Below are 16,753 nucleotides of genomic sequence, written 5' to 3'. Positions count from 1 at the left end.
GAATTCATCCACTTCTTTCAAAATACATGGATGGATGTAAGTATGCAGTGAATTGGGAAAAGAACAGGGTAAACTTTATAGTTGCTTGCCTTACTCACAGTATTTAATATGTATCTGATATGAATATAACGCGTCGTCTAATTATAATGGACAGGATTATTATTGCAGCTTCCATAGACATCAGTGTATATTTTACAAACTCTAAATGTATTGTCTCTAGTACTTATGTGTATTTAAATATCTGTAACCTCGAATTACTCGAGTAATCGTTAGAATAATCGAACGATTGCTGGATTACCACAATAATGGTTAGCTACAGACCTGGTTGAAGGAGATGCTGAAGTGCAAATCTCTGAAATAAATGATGTTGTGGGGATGGAAGGCCAGAGAAGCAGGGATTGTGTAGTGACAGAATCTGGAAGCACTGAAGCACTGATAAGAAGCTGGAGCACTTGTATGAGACTTTTATTAAAGGTTGCTGAAGTGAGGAATTTCTTTCCAGATGTAAAGAGATTTTAATTTTCAGTTCCACATTGTCAAAGGAGGGTAGGAGAAGATAAATCGAGTATGTGAAAGAGGTTTAGATTTAAAAACACACACATTTGTTTGATTATATTACTGAGCTCATCTCATAGACTTTAATTGTTTTTCTATCAGGTTAATGATATATTTTATGCCCCAAACAAACATCACACTAGATTTACAGAGAAACATGATTTGGCCAGTTTATGAGGCGTTTTTAACTAGTTATCAGTGTCGGTCACCACCAGGGGCTCATTTTCTCTCAAAGATGATTTAAGTAGCGTATCACTACATAATGTGAACATAACTGTGCATTCAGCTTTAGAGGAAATGTAATGTTAGTTCAGTACACATCAAAATGTTCTTATACGTGTTTCAGTGGTGGCTGGTCAATAGAGTCCACTCCTGCCTGTCAGCGTGTCTCAAGTTCAGCTCTGGGGTGATAGAGAAATCCTCCACAGGAGGCAGGTTCATGTAGTATTTCAGTTAGGGATGCACCGATCTGCCTTTTTCGCTTCCGATACCGATACCTGGGTTTCAGTATCGGCCGATACCGATCTGATCCGATATTCAAGTAATAAGAAAAGTGCTAAATTACCAATAAACTGTATGCCTCACTTAGGGCTATAACGGTCGGCATGACAACCACGCTACCGTGGTCGTGGAGTGTCACCGGCGGTAGTGTGGCATGTATAAAATATATAATCTCAAAGGTTGCGTTAGCTGAAAATTTTCCGTCATTGATGCATTTTTTTTAGCAGTGACGAAAAAAATCTGCAGACTGTCCGTCATTTTGACAGATTACTGAGGCTGTAACTTGTAACTGTAATTCCCACCCCTGTCCAGTAGGTGGTGAGCGCACTCCAGTGTGGCAGCAGAGCGCGAGTTCAGTCTCCTGAATAAAATGAAAAAGATGCGTTTGATTACACACACCCAGTTTGTCCATTTTATTATATATTATAATACCTATACTTACATAATTAATTTTCTAATCCAGATCGTTTTGTGTAAATAGTTCATTTTGTTATTTTTCTTGCTGCTGACTATAAGTTTATGGTCAACAAATGGCTTTTCTGAGGTATAATGTTAAATGATGTTAACAACATTGATTGAACTGACGTGATACAGATTTCGTTAAGCTACTGCAACTTTTACCACTTTTTTTATTTTTTTATTCATGTTTATTTCCTTCTGTAAAGTAGTTCACTCACGATCCTCAAAAAGTATTCAAGATGAAAACGTCTCAGGTTACGTATGTAACCATGGTTCCCTGAGAACAGGGAACGAGACTCTGCGCTGACAGCGCTATGGGGAACGTCCTCCGTGACCCGTGCTCGAAATGCCAAAAATCACAACACTCCAATCCTATTGGCCGGCGACAGCCTATCACGTCAAACAGCGCGAACCGTGACGTATAAAGGGAGCGCCTGGGGAAACAGCCGACATCTTTTTGTCTTTGAGCGACTGTAGCAGGCATCCCGTAGCATGGCATGAAAGCGCAGAGTCTCGTTCCCTGTTCTCAGGGAACCATGGTTACATACGTAAACTGAGCCGTTCCCTTTCGAAAGGGAACTTCTACTCTGCGCTGACAGCGCAATGGGGAACGATATACCCACGCCGCCATGCTAGAGGAGAATGCCAGTCCAAAGTCTGGACACACATCCGGCAGTTCCAGGGAAAAACCGGGGGCAGAACTCCAAGGCTGTCAGTGACAGCATTCCCTACGGCCAACAGCCCAAGCTGAGCCTAAAAGAGGCCTTCCGAAAAAAGCCTACCAAGGCTGCTCGAGCATCTGGAACCAACAGCCAGAGAGGGGGTGGTTCCTTTAAGGGAATGTGGCCAAGGAACCAAAGGAACCTCGGCCAGTCACTGGGGGGAAAAATCCATCCCCGTTGCCACCAAGGAGGCCTAGCCAAATCCAGCGGAGCTAAATCTGGCCAAGCCAACCTTGTCTGATATACAGAATCTCCAAGCGCAAACTCCAGAGAGGAGAGCAGGAAAGAGCGACTGCGAAAGGGCAGTAAGCAACTCAAACCCACACGCAGAGATGGGCATCCTGGAGAGCGGAATTCAGCTAAACGCTATGGACCCTCGTATGAGGGGAGTACAACCACTCATCCAAGGATCTACTCAGCCGCTAACAAGGTGCTGAGGAGGCTGTGAGCTAAAGACCCCTGACCCAGGGGAGCACAAACCAGCCTGGGGGGCTGGTCTTACGGGAGACTTCACCGAAGTCTACAACCATACCAGCTTAGGGAGCTAAGCACAATTACGCAGTTAACCCCGAAGGGAAGTACGAAGCTCAACCTAACAGACAGACCGTAAAGCGGGCACATAGTCATGGAGGCCGGGAAAAGGGCCTGCAACATAACCAGAGTTCACCAGAGAACTAGAACTGAATGCAGACGGCGGTAGCCCAGGATGGCCTGTAAGGCCACACCCTGTAGCATATCAAGGTGGAGCAAACACCAAGACTTAACAGCTGCAAGTGCCCACGAAACAGCCTGTCCAACACAAACCAACGAGCAGTGAACTCGGTGAAGTACCTTTCTACTCTTTAAACAAGAGGAGTACAACATACGCCATCATGCGCTAAGGAAGGCCCCGTGGGCCTATAACCCCAGCAGGCACGTGGCATCAGCTCGTGGCAGTGTTATCAGGGTTCAGGCTGAACAGACCGACGACACAGGAGGTCATAGTCAACCCCGAGACCCGGCCAGCCGGCAAAACCATAAAGGGCCTGCTAGTAACAGTCAGCCTAACATACAATTATTTGCCCAAATAACCCCTTAAAAACATGAACAGATGACAACTATATGCATGGGAGGCTATACAGGAAAAGCAAGGTCTATATTGAGAATAAAAATGGACCTGGCTTACCTCCTGTGGCTCGTAGAACGCAGATTCCTTCCCGATTCGTCACAGAGGGGAACATCCAAAGTTCCATAAGCCCAAAAGCACTTTAACTATCAAGCCAGACGGCGGGCCATCAGAAATATATTCATCATAGGCCCACAACATCAGCTCGACTGTAAAGCCCGCAGCATATAGATGTCAACAAACGCTACCGGGAGGCAAAGGAAGAGCGAGGGTGAGAAATAAGCCCTCGCGAGAGAGGAGATTGATTACCGGCGCTGCTGGCGCCGTTCCACGATCACCTCCCTCAGATCTTGCTTCTTCCTTCTGGCGTCTCGCCGCCTCTGCGACTTACTCTGAGGAGGAGGGGGCGCACGAGTGGCAACACTTTCTCTCTGGGCCTGCCTCTGAGCCTCGGCTCGAGACGGCCCGGGACCTCCCGGCTGTCTGGGCCCAGAGCTGGATCTGAGCGGGATGCAAGATCTAAACGCCGCGGAGCGCGTCTTCGCCTCCCTGAACTTCTCAACCACCGCCTGCACGGAGGTGCCAAAAAGTTCAGTGGGCGAAACCAGGGCATCGAGGAGAAACCGTTTCTCTTTCTCCCCGATGTCCGCGCAGTTGAGCCACAGATGTCGCTCCGTGGCCACCATGCACACCATAGATCGACCGATCGAGGCGGCAGTTTGTTTGGTGGCCCTCAGAGCGAGATCCGTGGTCCGACGCAACTCAGCGACCGCCTCAGCGGAAAGACCTTGACCCTGATCAAGATCCGTAAGCAGATCAGCGTGATACGCCAGAAGCACCGCCATAGTGTGCAATGCCGCACCGGCCTGACCTGCAGCGGCGTAAGCCCTGCCATTCAAACGTGACGTCACCTTCAATGCTTTGGATGGCAGGGCCGGAGCTTTCAGTGTCGGTGTACTCCCCGTAGTGAGATAGTTCGCAAACGTCTCTTCTACAGGAGGCATCGACACGTACCCATGCTCGTCCAATCCCTCAACATCAGCGAAGTTTGCTCGCTGATGCTGATGGATTCGGGCCGAGAACGGGTTCTTCCATGCCTTCTCGATCTCAACATGAAGATCGGGAAGGAATGGAAGGCTCGTCAGAGTTGCCGGGTCATGGGTAGAGAGAAAACGATCGTCTAACCTGCTGCGAGCGGGTTCCCTCCTCATGCGCTCCCAGGGCAGCTGCAGTCTGCTCGAGGCGCGTTCCATAACCTCCAGCAACTCCAAAAAGTTTTGCCCGCTTTTCCCACCTCGGCCATCTCCTGCTCTCCGGGGCTTTGAGCCAAGAGAGCACTCGCTCCTGGGTCCGAGGATGTCAAAGATAGAACATCACCATCATCCGCCAGAAGCTCGTCCTCGTCAGCCGCTTCGGCTTGAGAAAGATTGACACCCCTCTCAAATTCCTCAGCGAGCTCCACCTGTGAGCCCCATGATTTCAGCCGCCGCTGAGCCTCAGCACGAGCGGGGCCGGAACCACCAGGCAGCGATGACGGCACCTCTCCCCTCGAGAAGACCACCTCCTCATTCATTTGCAGCAATGAGGTCGGAAAAATGACATCACGACTGAAATATTACAACACTTGTCTGAATCAGGATACAGTGCTGATAATATAATGAGCCAGTGTTATGATGGAGCATCAGTGATGAGTGGGGTGCGAGGTGGTGTTCAGGCTTTATTACAACAAAGGTTGGGCAGGCATATCCCCTACATCCACTGCTATAACCACCAGCTTCACCTCACTGTCATACATGCGATTCAAAGTGAACCTTGTGCTAAAAGATTCTTTGACTTGTCAGGCTCCCTGCACTCTTTTTTCAGGCATCATTTTGTCTCTCAGAGATACAATTGCCTGTATCTCAAAAGACTGTTGGAAATCCGCTGGACAAGTCATTATGAAGTCACAAAATGTGTGGTGGATAATGAGGAAGTCATTCTTAACATTCTTTTTAAGGTTTCCAATGATGATAATGCATCAGTTGACCCTGCAAAAGAATCATCCGGGCTTCTCTCTCAGCTGAAGCGACGCCATTTTTTTAAAACTGGCAAATTTCTGATACATCTTCTCGCCATTTTAAAACCAGCTAATGTCATCCTACAGTCTCAGCATGTTGATTTGTGCAGTGCAGCTGAAGTTGTGCAGGGATGGTGCACTGAAAAATCTCAGAGAAAATGACATTGAATTTCAGCAGTACTGCGCTGACATGTCTACTGTTGAGCCCTCACCAAAACGTCTAAGGACTGTGAATCCCTCCTATGGTGACTCTGTCATTTTTTCACCTTTAGGGCAAGAAGGGCAGTCAGGTTCTGAATGTGCCACTGTAGCTCTAAGACGACAGATGTTGAACATACTAGATACAGCTGTATCAGAGATAGAAACTCCACAAAGAATTTACAGCTGATGCAAGCCCTCTCAGGTTTAATGCCAAAATCCAACAAATTTCTTGACATCCAGTTGCTTGAACCTCTCTGTAGTCTTGCAGGGGTTGCAAAAACTGAACTCCAGAATGAAATTCTTGTTGCCAGACCAATGCTGTCCAAAAAACTTCCATCTGATGCTGAATGTTCTGCTGTTTGCAAACTCCTGCAGGAATACAAAGATGCATTTGCAGGTCTTCATAAATTGTATGTATCTGCTGTGGTCATGGGTGTCTCTACTGCTTCATGTGAGAGCTCATTCTCTACTCTGGCAAGAATTTTGACACCATTCCGCCGAACAATGCTTCATGAGAGGAAAAAAAACCTTGTGCTTTTAGCTCATGAAAAAGCAATAACACATGAACTGGACATGGATGAGTTTGTAACAGAATTCTCTAAAATGAGTAGAAAGCTAATGCTGTAAGTAGAAGAAGTAGATCTGTCAGGTTGTTCGAGGTGGAAGGAGCAAGGACTCAATATGCAGGAAAGGAAGGGTTTTATTTAATAATAAAAATAAAAACAAAAACACAACAAAAACAACCCCGAGGGGGAAAACAGACTAGAACTTAAACTTGACTCAACTTGACTCGACTGACTTGACTTAGACTTGAACTTGACTTGACACACAAGGAATAATATGACAACAAACCAGCACAGGACTGCAAACACAAGGAGAATAAATAGGAGAGCAAACAAGGCAGGTAACGAGGGAGGACAGGTGGGGCAAATCAACCAATAATCAGGTAACAAGGTGGGCGGGGTCAAGACAATAGACATGAGAGCACATGGCACAAAAACACATGACAAGCCATGTGCTCACACCAAACAAAACATGAGAGCACGCAGCCCGTGAAACACAGACTGCGTGCTACACAACACAAGACAAAAACAACATGAAAGCACGTGGCAGATGGAAACAACCGCGTGCTACACAAAACATGAGACAAGAGCGCACGGCAAGTGAAAGTACACACAAACCGCGCGCTCACAATAAACAGGACAGGGAGCGTGAGTGTTCGAATCCCGACACGAAACCGAAACCAAACTAGACACGAGTGCCAGGATCCGAACGCCACGCTCCCAACATAAAACAGGGCACGCAGACAAGAGAGCGCACGCCTCGAGAACACTCGAGACCGTACGCTCACACAAAAACAGGACAAGAATGGGAGTGTCAGAGCTCTGTCACAAAACCAAGAAATAAACTAGACAGAAGTGACAGAACCCTGACAAGATCTTTTTTAAGACCTGCCCTGTTTTCCTCAAATCTAAAGTCACTAAACTGATACAAGATCTATTGTGTGGTTTAAAAAAAAAAAAATCCTAAATATAGGCCTACATAAGATTGTAAATAAAATATAAATAAATAAATAAATAAAAATGTACAAAATAACAATGGCCAAAAATCTGTAATTTTATACTATATTAACAGTTGATGTAAATAGTTATTTTAAAAGAACTGCCCCTTTTTATCAAATCTAAAGTTACTTAATTGATACAAGATCTGTTCAAAATGCCGCCTCATCGGATTCTGCAGTCGAGCACGGTTGCTCTCCACCGACTGCCCTGACCAAAAGCATGATGGGAAACGACTTGCTGACGACACAGCTTAAAGCTTATTGGTTAAAACAAACGTGACGTATTGATCTCTTTTAAAATGTTTGATTTTAAATCTCTAATAGCCTACCATGATTTTATGTGTAGCTATAAATGATGTGTGAATATTCCTAAAGTCTCTGACAGTGTGATCTCTCTCTGAGTTATGTGATAGTTATCAGATTTATAAAAATATATAAAAACGTGTCTGTAATTAAAATAAAAATGATTGATACGCACATCTTTCGAATGGAAATAAACAACGAGTACTTTGGGTTCATTATGTTCATATTCATATAAAAAGCAACAGAACGGAAATTACATCCAGTTTATCAGCAAAAAAGCACGAGTGTGAATCCCGCGATATCCGCCTTTGATCTAGTAGGTGTCTGATCCTCCTGATCCACTTCGAGAACGGAGAACTGTCCATCTTGCCTGCACATTTTTCACTCCTCCCCTCGCTGCAGCCGCCTACTCTCGACTACATTTCAGGCGAGGCTAGGGGCATCTCAAACAAGCCTATAGACATCATATCCGATAAAAGGATCCGGTTTGCCGGTGTTCGAGAGAGGATGCTCTCACTTCTGTGTGGATTACGCGATCGATCGCTCTACACTACTTGTTTGTCATCGTCTGTGACTGGTTATCTCGTTGTGGAAGTAACATCCATTGGATTATTTCACCTTTGGTATTCTGAATAGGACAACGCTGTACTTAATCGTGCTCCCGGACTAAAAGCCTTTCCGGTGAGGCCGATTCAACACACACACACAGACACACACACATACTTTACATTGGACTGAAATGGACTATTCCAACACACATACATTTTTGTTTAATATGTTGTTGGTGTTTTGATATATTGGTGTTTCTTGTATAATACACTTTGGGTTGACATTTATTCTGTTTATTTTGTTGAGACGTTTATTCAAACACGTTAAAAAACAAAAGGTTAAAGAACCAGTTGACATTGTGTAAACTGCCTGATATAGGCTGAGTGTTACAACACTTGTAATAAAATGTTGTGAATTCTCTGTTGTTGTTTCAGCGTGTTAAACATTTATTAGTTCAAGCTGCACCTGTGCATTCGCGTCATTTTGTGCAGATAAAACTTGTAATATTAAATTTATGAAGTATAAGTGTCTGATTAATCTCATAAAGGATGTGTTTCGTTGAGGTAAATAACCCGCGGAGCTTTATTGTACTGATGATCATCTATAGCTTATTAATGATTGGGACTGTCTTATTTATACATATTATAATCGTATATATTTGTAATATAACGTTTTGAATTCTTTGGGCTTAGTTATCCTATATAAGGTAATTCATATATATTTATACAAGATAAACATAATATTGTAACTTATATTTGCACAATCATGCACGCATGAACTTAACTAGTAATGTTGTCAGAATAGCTCTGTTGTGGATGCGTTCTAACAACACGCCGAAACACAGCAACTAGAATTCACAACATTTTAATACAATAGTGTAGACAATTAAAATGTTATTAATATGACAGCCACAATCGTGGATAATGTTTTGTGTTGCTTCAGCGCTACATTACAATAGTATTGCAATAAAAAGTTTTAGTTCATTGAACTAACATCTGTTAAAATAGTTAAAATTTATTGATTTAGGTAACTTAAAATATTAAATTGCGCACATTTTATTGCATTAATTTTAAGACTTTAATATCTTTTTAATTTAAATTATTTTGAAGAATTCTTACTTTTTAATCCACAATTTATTTAAATTCAGTTTCTAGAGAATGACAAAAAACCATCACAAAATTCTGCTCCAAGATGATTCTGACAGTGGATGGATGGATGGAGGTGGAAGGGCAGTGGATGCTGTGCCATATCTTCACTTTCTAGGCCGTATGCTGTCCTCATCATCAGAAGCCTAAACATGAATAAAGAGATTACTAAAAACAAAACAAAAAATATTCATATGCATAATTTCAAATGATGCTGACACTTCAGCTTAATTTACACACCTTTGTCTGTTGCACAAAATCTCTCAAATCACTCTTCTTCCCAACCAGCCTGCTGGTACACTTAAAGCTGAAGAACAAAGTTTGTTAATATAAGGAAATTGTCAAAACTGAACAAATGTCGAATTTGAATTTCTATTTTTCATGTGTATGAATAAACACACAAAACATGAACATAGGCATTTCACATTACCTGACAGGGCTGGTCAAGACTGAAGCATCTTAGCTTTGATTGGATCTGCTTGGAATCTGCTGAGACAAAAATCCACATTATTACATAATTTTTTACCAGCAGACAATGCAAACTATATTTAACACTCCAAAAAAAGATAACTTTGTACACGAGTCACGATGCTTTTGCAAAACGCAGCTGTGGTGTTTTGCCTGTTGGTGCTTGACCTGCCAAGAGCAGGCTGCCATGATCAGAACAGTGTCATTCACGTTTAATACTAACATTGTGCTTACAAATATCGACAAAAATAACAAGAATGCATTAATTATTAAAAAAGATGAACACTTCATGTAACACACTCGCGGGTTCGCAATAGTCTTAACTTTACCTTAATGGCAAGCGTTGATTTCCACTGATTAAGTTACAAATATTATTGAAAGACGTTGCTTTCGCTTGTCAGTTTATTTAGAACCATCGACTAGATATCAGTATAATTTTTAAAACGTATGTGACCAAATAATACGAAACAATGCGATCTGTGAAGAGACCGTGGCGGAAGGCTTAACTGGCATGTAATGTAAGTTAATGCAGCCAAGCTAACTGCTGTCCCTTGAGATCAATATTGATATGTATCTCATTTTTACATTCTGAAACTAATTAATAAGAGCATAGGTGCAGATTTATGTTTCTGCCAGTGGGTGCTCAGTAACAACACCCCATCCCCCCCCTTTTTTTGTTACAATTTCATCCTTACAGCTACATTACAATATTAGTATCGTACTACTATTATATTTTAGTCAAATCCGCACTGGGTTTTAGTATTCCCCATTGGTCTTGTGGTAGAATTTTTGTTAATAGAGTCAGAAGTTCAGCTGTGTTCTAATTATCATTCGAATCTGTCCTCGCATATTTTTTTTTTTCTCATTAAGATCAAATAAGTTTATTTATGATTGTATATCAATAACAGGGACAAAGCGAATCGCGATAGATTGATGTGCATGTATGTACACGAGTCACCCTTCCTCCACAACAGCGGCAACACAGCATTTTAAAAACAACACGTTCCAGCGCCAGATCGCTTATTATTTAACTTAAATGAATGTCAACTGGATGTTTCATTTGAATTTGACCAAAAACAAGCACATTCTTTTCATGAGTGTCGTGCTCTCGCTGAAATCTGAAGATAACGTTACCTGAAGGTAGCCTACTGTAATAAGATTCAGTTCGAGTTCGTAGGGAAGGAAGAGGACAGGGTCGGCTTTGACTACTGACTGAGCTTTTATTATATAAAACAACTTTCCAACAAAAAGTCTGTGCAACGCACAACAAATAATCCACATCCGTAGAAGGGCTTCACTCCAGTAAAGATCTCCCGATCAGTCCACAGGTTCTCAGTCAGTAATTCCTCTCTCTCTCACACACTCCTGCTTCTCCTGGCGTTTTATCCTGTTTTATCCTGATAATGGTGACAAGGGGCTCTGCCAATATCCCATTGTTAAGTCCATTGTCGAATAAAATCGAGCTGTACCGAGCCGGTCAAGGAATTCGTCCACCTGTGGCATTGGATACGCGTCGAATTTCCACACTGCGTTCACCTTGCGGTAATCCACACAGAACTGCACTGAGCCGTCTGTTTTGGGAACCAAAACTATCGGGCTCGCCCAGTTACTGCTAGATTCTTCTATTACTCCCATTTCAAGCATTGCCCCTAATTCTGCCTGAACTACCTTTTTCTTGTGTTCAGGCAATCTATATGGCCGGCTGCGAATCACCACGCCTGGCTCTGTCTCGATGTGGTGCTGAATGAGATCCGTACGGCCCAGTAGGGGAGAGAACACGTCAGCAAACTCTGCTTGTAATTTAGTCAAATCAGTGAGCTGGGAGGGTGAGAGGTGATCTCCTCCCGGCGCCAGAGTGAGGGATTGTTTTTTGATATTCGCCTCTGGCCCGAGATCATCCTCTCCGCTAATCACCCTCACCAGTATCACCGATTCTGCCTCATTCCACTTTTTGAGGAGGTTGAGGTGGTAAATTTGACGTCCTCCTCCCCTACCGGAACATATCACCTCATAATCGAGCTTGCCAATTTGCCGTGTAACCTCAATTGGTCCTTGCCACTTTGCAAGTAATTTTGAACTTGAAGTGGAGAGCAATACAAGCACTTTAGTTCCCCTGTCATACAGCTGGCTCTGTTTTTGCTGGGCTTGTAACAAATTCTCCATGGATAGCCGCCCCAAAGTGTGGTGTTTTGTTCTCAAGTCCAGCACATACTGAATTTCGTTTTTGGTCTGAGATGGTCCATCCTCCCAAGTCTCCCTTAGGATGTCCAGTACCCCACGGGGGTGGCATCCGAAGAGAAGCTCAAAGGGGGAAAACCCTGTGGAGGCTTGCGGGACCTCTCGCACTGAGAATAACAGGGGTTCCAACCACTTATCCCAATTTTTGGCGTCCTCTTGAACGAATTTACGAATCATGGATTTAAGCGTGCGGTTAAAACGTTCGACCAGCCCATCCGTTTGTGGGTGAAAGACGCTGGTACGAATTGATTTAACGCCCAATAACTCGTAAAGTTCGCATAACGTGTGTGACATAAACGCCATGCCTTGATCAGTGAGGATTTCTTTCGTAATCCCCACTCGGGAGTTTAGACTAAACAGTGCGTCAGCAACACTCTTAGCGGAAATGTTGCGGAGAGCCACTGCTTCGGGGTATCGTGTTGCATAATCCACAATGGCTAATGCAAAGTGATGCCCTCTCGCTGATCACTCTAATGGCTCGATGAGGTCCATACCAATTCTTTCGAAGGGGACCTGCATTAATTAGTTGGTTTACCAACTGACATTCACGACAAGACGCGCACCAACTGCGCACGTTCTCGTGAATGCCCGGCCAAAAGAATCGGGTCATGAGGCGATTTAGTGTTGCTGTTTGTCATAAATGCCCAGCCATTGGATTAGAATGAGCCGCTTGGGAAAGCATTTCCCAATTGGGTTGTATCTTCCTTTGTTTGAGTGTCTTGGGTCACCCGATACAACCTATCCTTTATGATTGCAAAATATGGATAAGAAAGTGGACGTCCAGGCTGGAGAGGCTGACCGTCGATGGTACTGACCTTTTCAAAGGCATGTTTTAGCGTTTGTCCTGAGACTGCTCCAGATGAAAATCATTGCGGTCCGAAAGAATAAGTCTTCTGATTTCGCTCTGTTCCTCTGAAGCTGTACTCACTGGTCCCCAGTCAGTCTCTCCCACCTGCACTCGCGCATCCTTATCCAGCATCTTTTTTTCCCAAGAGGCATCCCAGCATAAACAACCCAATAATTTATTAAATGCTGGCCAGTTCGTTCCCAGAATTATCGGATGCCGGAGGTGCGGATTAACTGCCACCTCAACGCTATGCTTTTGACCCCTGAATTGAATAATGACTGGCACTATAGGATATTTCACCACATCCCCGTGCACACACCGCACCCTAACCACGTTAATAATCGTGGCGTTAATAATCGCATCCATGAACACGAGTTCTTCCCGACTCCAATCCCTATTCTTTTGCACCGTCCGTTGAGATGGAGACCACATGTCCCAAGTTTCCGCTCTAAAACTTGGCGTCATCAAACTACGCCTTTGTTTTGAATAGGGTTCTAGCGACCTCTAGCGGAAAAAAATATTACACATTGTACCTTTAATCTCACACTCTATTTAGGATGGATAGTATGGACATTGGGACGCAGGGTCTGTATAGTGAAATTTCAGGGTTTTGTGGGATATAAGACATGGTGCCAAAATTTGGAGGGATCTTCTGGGAATTAGTAAATGACATCTGAATTACCAGGACATGATCCCTGTCCTCAAACTTAAATGTCCCCGTAATGCTGGTAGTATTCAGTCCTCGTAAACCACAAAATCCAACACACATATTGCATCAGATCCTAACTTCAGATCCTGTCTCATCTGTTTGGTGCCATGGCAGTTTCAGTCAGAACCTCAAAAGTGTATTACAGAAGCATCCTAACTCAACAGAAACATTGTAGCACAACCCCACTGGTGTCATAACTTCAATAGTATTTGAAACTGTAAAAATCATTATTTCATTATTAAAACTAATTCATTATTTAAATAGCTTAGATTTTTTTTTGGTTCACTATATTAGTATAAGTATTAATTAAGTGTGTGTTTTAGTATTATTTGTGTTCTTATTTATTTTTTTTAAATAAATTTTTTTTTGTATAATTTCTCCTCCATTTGAGTTATTATTCCTATCAGGACTTTTATTTTGAAGTGGTTCTGCTGGAGATCGGGAGATGAAAAGATAATGGACACAGACAGATGATTCATGATAAAATCATGAGTTAAAAATGAGTTTTAATCAAGCAGAGTCTGTACTCATTCAGATGATGTGTAACAGTGTATAACAGTGAAAACATGGAAACCCGGAAAATTCTGTGTTTGGAGGGAAAGAGTTAATGATAAACTATGAAGATCAGCGCTGGAAAGACTTTCTGAACACAAAACACTGATGAATAATGACAGACTTGTGAAATACAGTGACAGGCTTTGATCAAACTTCATTAAAGCACAGCTGTTTTGATCCTCCATTTTATTCTGGAGCGTTTCTTCACAGCAGCTGCTCTTGGTAACAGACCTGAGAGTCGATCACCGAACTGATGGAGGCTTTAAGATTCACAACTACACATGAGATTCTGTGAGAGAGGAGAGGATCCTAAATCAAGTTCAGATCTGAGACAAATCCTACATGAACTCGTCAGATTCTGGAATAGATCCAGACCAGAGCAAAGCATGCTGGGAACTGCCCAGTTTCAGTTCGTTCAACACAAATGATGAAGTGAACTTCAGTTTGACGTGTTTAAGTGGATTTACTCAATTAAATCAGGACAGAATGTGCAGTAATTGTGTGGTTTAACTCATTTTAATGAAGTTCATTTAACAAGCAGCAGAAATCATGTTTACAGTGTAGATTAAAAGATGGACAGATTGATGATTCCTGATTGTGATGTGTTTTATCTCCATCAGATTCCATTCGGATCACTCTGGATCTGAACACAGTGAATAAATGGATCGGTCTGTCTGAGAGTAACACAGTGATTACTGGCACTCACACACCACAGTTGTATCCTGATCATCCAGACAGATTTAATCATTATCTTCAGGTGTTGTGTAGAGAGAGTGTGAGTGATCGACGCTGTTACTGGGAGATTGAGTGGAGTGGGATTGATCATGTGTATATATCAGTGTCATATAAGAGCATCAGCAGGAAGGGAGCGGGTAATGAGTGTGTGTTTGGAGCTAATGATCAGTCCTGGAGTTTGAACTGCTCTAACTCCAGTTACTCATTCAGACACAATAACATATACACTGTTCTCCCTGTAAAGCCCATCATCAGTAGATCAGTGAATGAGGAGAATCACTATAGAACAGGAGTGTATGTGGATCACAGTGCAGGAACTCTGTCCTTCTACAGCGTCTCTGGAGACACAATGATCCTCATCCACACAGTCCAGACCACATTCACTCAACCGCTCTATCCTGGGTTTAGTTTTGGTTATGGATCATCAGTGAAACTGTGTTGATGAATCAGAACAGAGAGACTCTACCCATAATGCTTTGAGCTGATGATGAATCAGATGTTATAGAGTCTCTTCATTAACACTGAAATATCACGACACAATAAATGTGTGTTAATGACTCAAAATCAGATGATGAAATAAATGTTGAAATATTGTAATAAATGTTGAACTCAGTGTTCATGTATATTGTGTCATGTGGTGTCGTTATGAGGAGCAGGAGTGACACTTACAGATTTAGATCCACTAACCCACTGAAAAATAACATCAACAATCAATTTATCAGTTTAATCATTCAAACATTAATGGACATTTTTACATCTATGAATAAATACACAAACTTAAAACTGTTTATTTGATTCATGTTTTAAAATGTAGATTAACAGAACAAAAAAAGTACATTAATAAATCATTTTTTTATAAAGCATTGGCCAATTGCTTTTCTTTATCCATTTGTCAATCGAGTTAAAAATGCCATTGGTCAGGACACACGTGGAGCAACCAATCAACTTTCACCTCAGTGTGAAGAGCCAATCCTCTGTCACTGTAAATGTAACACACGCTGTCATTGGACAGTGAGAACAACTATTGGTCAGAGCCGTTAAATATGAGAGTTGAGACACTCTGACTGAAAGAGTCTGAAACCGTCTACTTCTCTACTATATAATAAGCGAAAAGCAGTAGGTGAGAGAATAAGTGTGTCAGAAACCTCAGTGATCATAAAAGAGTAGGAGAGAATTACTCGTGTTGAGATGCAGCAGGACTGCAAACACGTGATTGTTAGATCAATAAGTTTGAATAAAGCGTTTTTTTAAAGGGTCACATGAATAATTTCCATCTTAAATTGTACATCTGTAAATTGCACCATAAACTCTACACTTATGTGCTTTTTTAATTTTTTGTCTCATAAATAAATATACTCATTTCTATGAATGAAAATGACTTAATCACAACATGTACTGCCTTTTTCAGGTTAAGATCATAATGAATAAAGCATTTTTTGTTGTCAAACATGCTTTTATTCTGTCTTGTTTGTACTGTAACCATAAATAAGACACAAACCAAATCTATATAAAATGTAAGATATAAAAAACTGCTTAAATTTTCTGTGTCATTGAGAAAGATCATTTTATTACATAAAAACATGTGCATGAATTAGTTTCTGTGGGAAAGATCCTAATATCTGACATATAAAAGCAGTCATACTTGCTGAAAGCTTGTGTGTGTCGAACAGTAATGAGGAACGATCTCAAACGCTCATTAATCAGTGCAGTTTTTCACCAGAACTTGATCATAATGCTTCGTCTCTCAATCTCAGTCATGAGTTTGTTTTGAAGTGATCATGTGACAGACACTGTTGAAACAAACAGCATATGCTGGTTAAGGGAGGTTTTGAAGCTGGTTTGGGCTGGTCAAGTGCTGGTCATAAACTGGTCCTGGACCAGCATAGGTTCACCTTCAAATGGTGTCAATAAATAAAGCCATATAATTGAAATAATTCTCTTAAAATTAAAGGGCAGCCTTCTTTCCATAGTTTTATTTGCTTATTTTGTCCCTTAAATCAAGCCTCAAAATTGCACACATTTTTCTTAAAAAAAAGAAGAGGAA

The 16,753-nt window shown here is 42.1% G+C and overlaps 1 protein-coding gene and 1 long non-coding RNA gene across 6 annotated transcripts in view; one reads left to right on the top strand and one right to left on the bottom strand.

Annotated features, from left to right (window-relative positions):
• The window catches only part of LOC125242811 (NACHT, LRR and PYD domains-containing protein 12-like), a 127,772-nt gene that overhangs the window by 56,284 nt on the left and 54,735 nt on the right, over positions 1–16,753 (top strand). The window contains exon 10 of one of the 5 annotated variants that reach the window (XM_048151784.1): positions 14,595–15,332. The exons of the other annotated variants lie outside the window; for them this stretch is intronic. Within the exon in view, the coding sequence (XP_048007741.1) occupies positions 14,595–15,151 (557 nt within the window). The 3' untranslated portion in view covers positions 15,152–15,332. Of the gene's footprint in view, positions 1–14,594; positions 15,333–16,753 lie in introns of those variants that run through there. 5 annotated transcript variants of the gene reach the window in all.
• LOC125243806 lies at positions 8,269–9,722 on the bottom strand. Its single transcript, XR_007179131.1, has 3 exons — positions 9,588–9,722; positions 9,398–9,464; positions 8,269–9,303 (listed from the first exon to the last, which is right to left on the bottom strand). It is a non-coding gene; the product is annotated as an uncharacterized LOC125243806 (long non-coding RNA).

Source organism: Megalobrama amblycephala, linkage group LG1 (assembly GCF_018812025.1).
Source record: "Megalobrama amblycephala isolate DHTTF-2021 linkage group LG1, ASM1881202v1, whole genome shotgun sequence".
NCBI classification, from domain to species: Eukaryota; Metazoa; Chordata; class Actinopteri; order Cypriniformes; family Xenocyprididae; genus Megalobrama; species Megalobrama amblycephala.
Note: the sequence above shows the minus strand (reverse complement) of the source record. Positions and strands in the feature narration are given on the sequence as shown.